The following is a 12064-nucleotide window of genomic DNA, read 5'->3' on the forward strand; positions in this document are numbered from 1 at the left end:
TATATATGTAGATTGAAAAAACATGCGATACACAGCAAATTTATATGAAATTTAAGCAGTATTTTACATTCTGGTGTTTTTTAAATAACTTTCAATTATTAAAGATCTCCTAGTTCTTCCATAACTTTTAGTAATATTAAGTTTTTATTCTTATAATTCTTTTGTTAAAAAAAAGCTACGTAATATTTTAAAATATTTTATCCAATTTATTTTTGGTTCCTAAATTCTTAAATATTAATTATTTTATTTTAATGGAAAAAAATTTTAAAGTGTTCCTTAATTAAGCTACTTTAAAAAGAAATATGTGTGTAAATTTTTTTTAATAAATGACTTATTTTCTAATAAGTTTTCTTTTTCTATTTAAAATTATTATTTTTCTTTTTTTTTTTACTTTTCGTTTCTTTATTGTGTTGTATGTATACATCTTGCTCTGTTTTGCTTTTTTAAATATTACATAAATTTTCCTTAACTTTTTATCTTAGTAATAGGGGAAAAATTTATTGAATAATTTAATTTATTATTTCAAATATTTCGAGTGAATAATTTGACTGCATGTCACTCAAATTCGGTTATTCCTGAATTTGTACTCATTTAGGAATTTTTCATTTTTTTAAAAGAGATTATATATGTTTGAGAAAGCTACACATCTTAAAGTTATTTTAAATCTTACGTATACTACTTTAAAAAAATTTCTACACGTAAAGCAATACATTAAATCAATTTTTTTCTTAGTATTTATTTAGAATGCAATTGCTTGTTTCAAGCTGCGATAAATGTTTGTATCTATCTTAGAAAAGCAGAGATTTGAATTGATGGCATCTTTTTTATAGATTCAAAGATAAATATTGTCAAATTAAAATATGCTATATATTTATCATTTGCCTTAGTCATCGATGGTACACGTAGTAGTCTTAAGTGAATTCAATATTTTCGATGAGAAATTTTATTTTAAAAATTACTCATTTACCTTAAATTAATACTTCTTTAATTAATTTCTGAACCTTGTAGGTAGCAGGAATTGCTTTTGAAAATATATTTTGAAACTATTTTACTTTTCAATGGCTTATTGACCAGTTTATAGTTCATGATTATTAAATTTAAGTTAATCGTATTTGAAAATTAACACTGAGTCATAAATTAATTTTTGTTTTCTCTTCAATGGGATTTTTTAACGCATCTTGGAAATTTTAACGTTGCTGTTTTCGAATTTGCAATATGTTTCAATCTCCAAACTAGAGTTTTTTTTATCCACTGGCTGTTCTGCATCGTATTTTATAATGCAGTCTTCTCCTCATAGCCTAAGCGGTTTTTGTATATTATCAGATAGGAAAATAGTGTATTATACATGTTTTAAAAACAATAAATAACAGGAGGTTGAATAAATGTTGCAAAATCGCTATAGGCAATTCAGGGCTCATCATCCGGATTGAAATTGCATGTAAATTTATTTCCGGAAACGTCGTCATACGCCACTAGGAAAACTTCTCAATTATTAAATGTTTACTTTATATGATTCTAATAGGGAGGCGTTTAATATAAGCGTCATAATACAGAGAGTCATAATTCTATAGCCGCATATAATAAGAATGAGAATCATAATACTATAGAGTCAATAACGTATAGCCACATACAACAATATGCAGTTTTGATTCTGATGATATGTCCTACCTGCTCAAGAAGTTTGTTGTGCCCCTGTTACAACTAAAAAATTTTTTTTAAATTTTTTAACTAATTTTTTTTTTTACTTTTCGATAAAATTAGAGTGAAAATTTCATTAAAAAATATGTAGCTTTGGAAGCAAAGCTAATTTAGGATTTGAAATTCCCACACACGAATAAGGCTAATCAAGTATTTGTATAAATAAAACAAGGAATTTTGTTCCCAGTTTAATTTGCTTCTAAATTCAGTTTCTCTTTTTGATATTTTTAGAATTATTTATATGAGTTATTTCATTTTATAACCGTCGTTGAACAGCAGACCCAATTTCGGGCTTGCGACTACTAATGTTCAACTCCGTAGCCTTTTATTTTGAACCTATCCAGAAGACAAGGAAGCTCCTGGATCAGTACCTCTAGACGTATGATTTGTTATGTAAACAGAGAGGAATTTGTGACTCTTAAGCAGTGTTTCCCAAACTTATGACTTTAGTGTACCCTTTCCAAATTTTTCGTAACGCTGCGTACCACTAAAAAAAATGAATGCATTTTTTACTACAAAAATTGCACAAAAGTTAAAAATCACAACTGGCTGTTGACACCACTAATTATATTAACTGTTAACTTTGCAAACAATAGCCCATAGAAAAATAAATAATCGTAAATTTCCATGGCTAGTTTTGTGTTTAAAACTTTTTTTTGCAATTTTCGTTTGTTGCAAGTTATTTTGCATAGTAAGGCGTACCCCTGCTAAACTGTTCCCGTACCCCTGGGNTCAACTCCGTAGCCTTTTATTTTGAACCTATCCAGAAGACAAGGAAGCTCCTGGATCAGTACCTCTAGACGTATGATTTGTTATGTAAACAGAGAGGAATTTGTGACTCTTAAGCAGTGTTTCCCAAACTTATGACTTTAGTGTACCCTTTCCAAATTTTTCGTAACGCTGCGTACCACTAAAAAAAATGAATGCATTTTTTACTACAAAAATTGCACAAAAGCTAAAAATCACAACTGGCTGTTGACACCACTAATTGTATTAACTGTTAACTTTGCAAACAATAGCCCATAGAAAAATACATAATCGTAAATTTCCATGGCTAGTTTTGTTTTTTGCAATTTTCGTTTGTTGCAAGTTATTTTGCATAGGAAGGCGTACCCCTGCTAAACTGTTCCCGTACCGCTGGGTGTAAGCGTACCACACTTTGGGAAACACTGCTCTACAGATTTAACGTGCATCATTCACTATTCACTGCTCGGGGTGTCAACAGCTGGGCCTCTTGAATACGGGGCCAGTGCCCTACCAACCAGGCCATCCCCGCCTATTTTATATGAGTTAGAAATTGTTTACATTAGCACTATGAGTTTTATGTTAATAACGATAGAAAATAAGTAATTTCCAAAATGAATACAAATTCTTACAAGCAAATAGTAGATACTTAAAAAAAACCTGCAATTTCATACTTATGCTATTAATAAAAATATTTTTTATTGTGAATTAATTACTATGATAAAAGTGAGAAATAACGTTTTGTCTATTAGTACTGTATGACTAATAATATATTGAAACAGAAACACACAAGAAAATCCAGTAAAGTGTTGAAGTATTTCTGAGAGTTTTTTCGATCTTTAGCAATCTTATTTGACAATCTTAAAAGTATTGTTAATATATTTATTAATACAACGTGTGGTAATATTTAAGATCGTTTTTTTCATTGAAGATGAAAAAAAAATAATGAAATTTTTAAAGTGAAAAAATAAACATCACAAACAGGTAAATGGAATTCAAATATATATTAAAATCTTTTACTTGACCAAAAGTATTTTTAAAACCATTTGTTCTTAATATAACAAACTTAATCTAAAACACTAATTCTAAATATCATCAACAATTTAGCTCATTTCACGGTTATACTTTTTTTAGTTTATTCCGGCGTAATTTTATCCAGGCTTTAAACTGATGATTTTGTTTGAATTGGCTTATATGTTTTAAAATTTCATAGTTGCAAAAAATAAAATATTTTTGAATAATTAATTAATTACTTTCAATCTATATTTCGTATTATAACTCAGTCAGTACTGTTTTGATGTAAATCAAGTATGGTTTAATATTTTACTTAGTACTTTTGGACAAGAAATTTTTCTAAAATTTTTATTTAAAAGAAACACTTTCTGCATGATTAAAAAATTATAAAATAATATAAAAAAATAAGGTTTCAGTTAGGTCAATTCACAAATTTTAATCAAATACTGAGTCAGATTTTTTAAGTCATGCAAAGATTTTGATATAATTATGACAAATGTATTATTTTATAAATTATATTAATAACGTTTTATTAAGAAAATAATGTGTATAAATATCAAGTAACCCATTTGTATTTTAATTGTTTTCAGTGACAGTTTCTAATCGTAAGTGAATTCTTTAGTTATTTTATAAAAGTTGGCACATTGGCTAGTAATGAAATGGTTGATATATTTCGAATTAATCTTTAAAAAAAATTAAGAAATGAATTGAAAATGGATCTTTTTGAAGAAAAAAGAAACGTCAGTTCTTCATGCAATTGGAGCTTGTTAAAATTTCTAACGAGTAGCATTGCAGAAAAATTTTATATTATGGTTTTAAAAACTATTTTTATCAGTTGTATAAGCATAAATTGTTTTGTTATTGCAATTAAGAAAGACTGTTTAAAATGTGACAGAAATGTCTCAACAACTGCTTACTGTTTGTTACAATGATGTTGATGTTTCTTGTACAGTTGTTTTTAAATTCTAAAAAGTATAACAACGAATATAATTATTTATTATATGTGATAATCTAAAATGTATTTTACTTCTTCCGCCAATTCAAACAATTCAAGTGGTCAAATTTCTGTAATATTAATCTATGTAATAGAATGCTTAACTTTTATATTTTAACTAACTTTTACCTTTATTTAAATCGAATTGAACCAAGGACTAATAAAACTCATGTTTACATAGATTAATAACTCTATCAATATTGTAGAACTTTCTTTTGTGGATGGTTCTATTGTAAACTATGAATTTTTTGCAGCAAATGAAACTAATCTAAGTGCAAATTAATCATATTTAAACTTCCAAAATAAATGTATTTTAACTACTTTTCTGGCTTTATTCCTATTTAAAATATTCAGAAATTAATGTAATTGCAAAAAGGAATTTTCAATTTCTACCATGATATTATGCAGAATATATTTTAAATAGGGTTGAAAACCATTCTTCCCTTGACTGAAAGCTCACGTAATTTTATTTTAACTGCTTTTCAGGACTGAACTTGCCGACATCCTCACCTAGAAAACCTGTCACCGAAGAGATGCCAGTTTTCCCAACGCGGCGTGTAATAACAGGTACGTTCTAACAAAAATTCCTTAGTTCAAGAAGGAGTCAAGGAAAGCTGATTATATATTCATTAGGTTCTCTCAGAATAATAATTATAACGTAGAAAGGTGAATGAAAATGAAGAGCATGGGTTCGAATCCATTCCCAAGTGGTTGCCGGGCAATCTGCATATTCATAGAACGGGTAAATTTAGCAGTCTGTTATTGAGGAAGAAAACCCTGATGCGTTATTTATTGCAGAAATGACTGGTGGTTCTTTAGAAATGGTTTCGCTTTTTCATTTTAGTATTTATATAGATAAGAAAATTATAACTGAGTTTTCAAAGAAAGTACCTTGGGTAAAGAGGATGTAGGGATCAAAAAAGTCGAATGCATAATTTCTGATTAAAGTTATATGTTTATTTTAAGAGTTGGTAGTTTATATCAAGTCTATTTAAATGATTTAAGACTTATCTTTTATTGATATAAAATTTTATGCATTTTTAGATTGAAATACCTAATTTTTAAGCTAGTATTTTTATAAATGCAGATTTTATAAGCATAATGCGAACGTTTTTATGAGTATAGCTATTTTGAATGACTGAAGAATATTGTATAGCTTTGCTTGAAGGAAAATAGAAATACATGTGACGTTAAAATATAAATATTTAAGTTGGTAACAGTGATTATTTGAATCAACTAGCGTTTAAGGAAAAAATAACAACATTTTAACGTTTCATGAAAATGTGTTTGATTTCACTTAAAACTCATAATATAATACAGTTAATGTAGAATAATTAAATTATTAAAAACACCTGGTATTTTCCGACTTTTGAACTCGTTTTCCAGCAATAACCATATAACAGAAGATGAATAAATAAAACAAAACTAATGAGTCTTCTATCTTAACATTAACAGTGTTTCTTATTATCTGTTTTAAATAAACTCAATTATAAAATGCCTGTTTAAAACGAACTTTTAAAACATAATTATCTTTTTGTAAGTCCACCACGCTAAAAGACCTTGGATATTCCCCGTAAAATTATCCGTTCTTCACTTGAATTTGTAATAAATAATGGCAATTTAAAAACTTCAATATTCTTAGCTTAACGAAGCACTTCTGCGGAACGTAAAGTGCAGATTGGTGGTTTAGCTTGCTGAAAAGTTCATTTACTATCAAGGATTATGTCAAGTAATAACACATATTTTTTAAATTATCTATACTTCAATGATTTTAGTTATCAATTAGAAAACTTTAAATAAATGCGTCTATTATCTTAGACNTGTGTATTATTACCTATGTCTACCAACTATAAATTTATCTTGAAAAAATAAATGGTGCCCGCCATTCGACTGATATTCTGGTATTTGCTCTTAGGTACAAAAAGGTTGGGGACCACTGTCTTAGACACTCCCAAGTCATCTAGGGTTCGTAAATTTCTCAGCTGCTGAGCGACAACTTTGCTTGTCTTTGTAAAATCAAACCAATATCATTCGTAACTGCCAGGTGTAGCTATTTTTTTTCTTCTATAAAAATTATCTACAATTTCTCCAGTCAATTATAATTACACTAATTTGTGCAGCAGTTTTAAAAACTTTCATAACTTTTAAAAAAATTTTTTAATAAATATACTCCTTTTTGAATTGTGTTTTTAGAGTCTACACTACAAGAAACTGTGTACATAAACATATGTTTTACATGCCATTAAATCTTTCAATAATCATCAATTGATAGTCATCGTAAGTTTGCAGTTTTCTACGTGAAATAAAAAACAACTCGAGATGAAAATAAATTTTCTCCTTAAGCAAAATAAGTGAAAAATTTGCAAAAAAATATCAAATTGCAATGGCTTACAAACAGATAAGATGTTAAAAAAACTGAGTTTTAAGTCCACAAATGAAAATGACCTTTTCAATATGTGAAATTTCAACTCTGTAATTGTATTCTTTGTAATCAAAATGGCTCGTGCGAGATTTTTTAATACAACTTAAGTTTTTTTCTAGACTTAAATATTTCTTAGTTGTACTTTCAGAATATTTTTCTATACATTTGACATAAAAAATGTTGCATGAAATTGAATATGTAAAACTTCATTAGCCTGATATAGATAGATCTATTTTTAGCAAACGAATTCTTTATTAAAAGAATATAATACTTTAGACTATACTTAGAAAACTGGTGCAAGATACAACGCCAGGTACCTTACTGCCGTATGTTGTTCCTTAGGCTATTGCCTTTTGATGAATGTTGCGCCATTTACAACAATAAATTTTCGTTTTTGTGTTCTAAATTTGTAAGTTTATTGAATTTGGATATGCATGCAGTAAAACGCTTATTTTAATGAAATCATTAGGATTAAATAAAGCAAATCTGATGAGTCATTAACAGAACCAAATGATATGTTATTAAAATATATTAATACATTTTTGATACTAAGAAGGTAAAATCTTTTAATTTTTAAGTGCTAAAGTATACAACACATACACTTAAGCTGCAGATCTTTCAGAAGGGCATGTTATACATACCTCGTCTGAGTCTGAAGTATAATGGTGAAACGGTTCAAACCAGATTTAAAAAAAATATGTGCAACTAGAAAATAAAAGAAAAAGTTTTATAACCAGGAGAAACAGAAAGGACAACAAATACAGGGGATATAATTAGTTGTTCATAATTTTCTCTGTAACACATCGTAGATTAGCAATACTGATGAACACAGTTATGAGCAGTTACATAATCATGCTGTGGATATAGTAGAAGTTGCAAAATAATGTTTTTAAGTCGCAAAAGTATTTTTTTCACTCTTATATTAAAATATTCTATTTTAAGAATTTTTCCAGAAGGGGGTAATTTATTATAAATTATGCTCTTTTTACCTAATTTGATGTCAAAATTTTCTCTGTATAGCTTCAAATGACCAGTACTTACCATAAACAAACGCAAGTCATCTTGTGGTTAGTGTAGACACATGGTGGTGAGGTTAGTTTGGACAAGTCTGAACTGGCCCCATACAACTTCCAATAGGAAAAAAAATGGATTGGTTTCAAATGTAACAACTTTGATAGCATTTATTTTCTAAAATAAAATAATTTTGAAAACACTTTCAAAATTAGCGGTTTTAATATCAAACAATAAAATTAGCGCAAAATAATTATATTAATCCTTCTTTTAAAGGTTTTGTTGAGAAAAATTAAAAGAGATGCTTTATCAAATATATTAAAATAATAGAATTTGCTTTAAATCAAATAAAATCGGAAGCAAAAGTTTTACTAACTATTTGTTTTAATACATTAAACTAAACAGAAAATCAGAAATTGGTGCTGTCTTCTATTTTGCCAGTTGTTTACTTAATTGCTTCAATGAGAAATATATCACTGAGCCTTGCACTACGTGAGTCGCTTATTCAGATTATTTCATCAAATTAAAATTTATTATTAAAACTGGTTTAACTTGAAATTTATTTTGCACTTGCCAATGCGGAAATAATCTTTTCTGATTCGTTTCCCAATCAAAAACGACGTAGCAAAAACCACGTGCGTTATTTTCAGAAAATGCGAACGTTTTATGNTCTACATACCATCAAGAGTTATTGACTTTGTGATAGTTAAGTTTTTTTCTTAAATTCGCAATTATACTGTTCATCCTGTTGCGCAGAATATTGGAAGCGTGTATTTTTCTATAGATTTGTAAATTAATATGCTAAAGAAATAAAAAAAAAGATGCATGTTGTTATTCCAAAAGCATGAATCTTTTTTTCTGAAAAAAAATATTTCTCAAATCTCATGAGATTTGTTGTTGTTGTCGTAGTTCATTTGCGTCGCTCTAGAGCTGCACAATGGGTTATTAGCTACGATCTGGGAAACATCCCTGAGGATTATTTGAAATCATGCCATCACAATTTTGATCCTCTGCAGAGGGGATGGCACCCCCGCTTCAGTAACCCAGCGACCTGAACGCGAAGTCGAGCACTTTACGATAGAACAGCTTAACCAGGATCAATACCGCACACCCTCGGTCCCTACGCAGACTGATCCAAGTGGTCACCCACCCACACACTGACCGCAGACTGTGATGCTTGACTTCAGTGTTCTACTGGGAACCGTGTCCGAATCTCATGAGAAGAAATAGTTATGACAGTATCCATTTCTCCTGTCACTTTAGTAATGTTCATCGTCAGTAACTACCAGAACTGCATATCAATCCATATTTTAAGTTGACACGTTATTTTTTTGATGATATGAAAATATATATTTTCCAAAACTAGTATACTAGTATTTTACAAAACTGTCAACATTTATTCTCAAAAAAGACTCAGAATTAAAATTCATTTCAGTTTGACTTTAGATGTACCTTTCTGAGCTGTAATGAAGGACTAATAAGGGTCTTACTATGCAACGTTTTAAAGATATCAAGTTTGTCTATACTAGCAATCCTTGTAATAAGATTGGTTGATTTTTGCTATTTTTAAAAATTGAAATCTCATGTTGAGATAATAATTGGGTAATTGGTATTAATTGTATGACAAAAAATTGTGGTTTGAAATCGAAATTTATTTAGGACCCCATCAGGTTCTTGAAATTTCTCTAATTTTACGAACTACATCTTTTTTTTTATTAATTTTTTTATTATTCTTTTATAAATCAAAGTTACTAGCCGCCTGCAATCGGAAAAGCTGCATAGTTAGACTTTGTTTGTGAAAAAAATTGGAATCAATTCTAAGCGTAGCTAGTATGGGCAAAAGCATCTTTTTCTTAAAAAAAAATTAAGTAGAAAATAAACTTTGTAATTTCAGATGTCAACCAGACTGTAGGTAATTGTTCAAATCATTCTTAAAATTCTTCATTAGTAAGAACTCATGTTGTAGACGAATTTTTGATAAGTTTGTAAAAAATTGTCCCTACTAGTCCTCCTCTCCCCCATGTAAGTTCAGTTACAATCCCACAATTAGGCGCAAGCGGACAAAAATGTTTAAGTGCCACCTTAGTTGAAATTCTAATTTCGCAATTGAACAAAACTCGTTACAAACTGTTTTTTTTTAACATATTGCACAAGTGCAAAAAATAATATCAAACATTTTTTTTCTGCTGGTAAATTGTGCATATAATAAATGTTTTATTCAATACTACTTCCTTTATTTTGCAACTTGTTGTTTATTTGAAAGATGATTTCTTTTAACATTGTGTCAATAACAAAACAAAAAAAGAACAAATAGTCGAACGGATTTACAAATTTATCAAAATAATACTTATTTAAATGCAAATAAAATATGTTGTTATTATCAGTATGTATTTTTTGTGAAAAAAATTTCTGTAATTTCTAGTTGCTGCTACAACTGAATATAGAACATTAGTCACAGAAATCGAACGATGGGACACTGCTAATGCTCCAGGTACTCAACAAAAGTATGGACTTGATGGAGGTAAATAACTAAACTTTTTTATATTACAATTTTTATCAAACTTCGCTGTCTTTACTTTAATGAGTAGTCTGTGATATAGGAAATGAATGATTGTGGTGAACCAATTCATTATTAAATTTATCTATTTTTGATGGACAGAAAAATAAAATTATATAACCTATGTACTGTAACAATTCTGGGACAAATAACGGTATAAAGTAACGACACCTAATATTACACAGTATTATATTTACAGTAAAACCTATTTTTACCGCCTATTTACCTATTTTGTAAAATGTTATACCACACAATTAAGGCAATATTTATTTAATTAGAGTGATTTAGTGATTTTACCGTAATTATTACTGTAAAAATAATGGTGTAAGAGATTTTTGTTCCGTGACGAGTTACGGAAAAAATATATTTGGCTGTTATATGTGCTTGCATCCTGAGTTCCGGTATTTTTCATAGGAATTTGATCCAGAATTTTCTATTTTGCAGACTTGTCAACACCTTTCTTTATTATTTAATGTGACGATAAATAAAATTCGATTGCAGAATTTTTAATTTTCTTTTTATTATGAAAATTTATTATGGAGTCTAAAATACTTTTTAAAAGTATAAATATTATAAAAATACATTGTCGTTTATCCTGTATCTTGAAAAAAAAAATAAATTTGATTATTTGATTAATTAGTAAATACATTTTACAATTGTAAAATTATGAGAATATAAATAGAATAATTATCAAAATAATTATTAAAAGACGAAATGAACAATGCTAACAGTAAGTAATTTTATTTAATCTATATCGGTATACCGTTAGTAACAATTATCAATGAAATTAGTTTCATTATGATTAGCATTAAATTTTGTCAAAAAACAACCTTATCGTTTTAGTCTCAAAATTATGTGATTTTAAAAAATAATTTTAATTTTTGAAAATATGAGGAACAGATTACTTAAATGAAATCATGAACCATGCAATCACGCTGATAAAAAAAACACGGCATACTTTAAAATTAAAAATTTTATAAAATGACATCTTTAGTAGCATTCAAAAATATAAACAGCAATTTTTATAGCATGTTTACAATTAATAAACTTTTAAGTGTTATTTAAGAAACATTATCGGTATTTTTATATGACATATTGTTTCCTAAAAGGTGTAAAATTTCTTGAATTTTTAAATATGACAAAATTTTTGCCCAGCAGATAAAATGCCCCCGGGGTTCTTTTTAGTATTAAGTTCCCAATTGTACATACAATAGTAAGAAATTTGAATTAATATATTTTTGAATTTCTTTTAAAAACACCAATTGATCACAAAGTATAAATGATGAATGATCAAACAAAACGAAATTTAGCGGTCAAAATCTATTGAAAGTTAGATTTTATAACTTATTGATGCATTTAAAAGTTTAAAATGTTGTTAGATAGTTTAATTGCAATTTTATCCCGGAGATTTTTTAATTCTCAAAATATCCAATTCAAATTCTTTTCTTCCTACTGCAAATACTGGTTCATATTAAAATAAAATCTACCGGCACCCTGGGTGCATGAACAGTAAAATTAGTTTTAACGTAAAATTTATTTCTACCATGAATTTTATAACGTAAATTTTGTAGTAATAATTATTTAACTACATTGATTCAATGATTTTACAATAAAAATTACTGTG

At 27.9% G+C, this 12064-nt stretch overlaps 1 protein-coding gene across 1 annotated transcript in view; it reads left to right on the forward strand.

Annotated features, from left to right (window-relative positions):
• The window catches only part of LOC107444984 (lachesin), a 181431-nt gene that overhangs the window by 164098 nt on the left and 5269 nt on the right, over nucleotides 1-12064 (forward strand). The window contains exons 8-9 of the mRNA XM_016059278.3: nucleotides 4937-5017; nucleotides 10306-10404. Coding sequence (XP_015914764.1) covers nucleotides 4937-5017; nucleotides 10306-10404 — 180 coding nt within the window. The remainder of the gene's footprint in view (nucleotides 1-4936; nucleotides 5018-10305; nucleotides 10405-12064) is intronic.

Source organism: Parasteatoda tepidariorum, chromosome 5 (assembly GCF_043381705.1).
Source record: "Parasteatoda tepidariorum isolate YZ-2023 chromosome 5, CAS_Ptep_4.0, whole genome shotgun sequence".
NCBI classification, from domain to species: domain Eukaryota; kingdom Metazoa; phylum Arthropoda; class Arachnida; order Araneae; family Theridiidae; genus Parasteatoda; species Parasteatoda tepidariorum.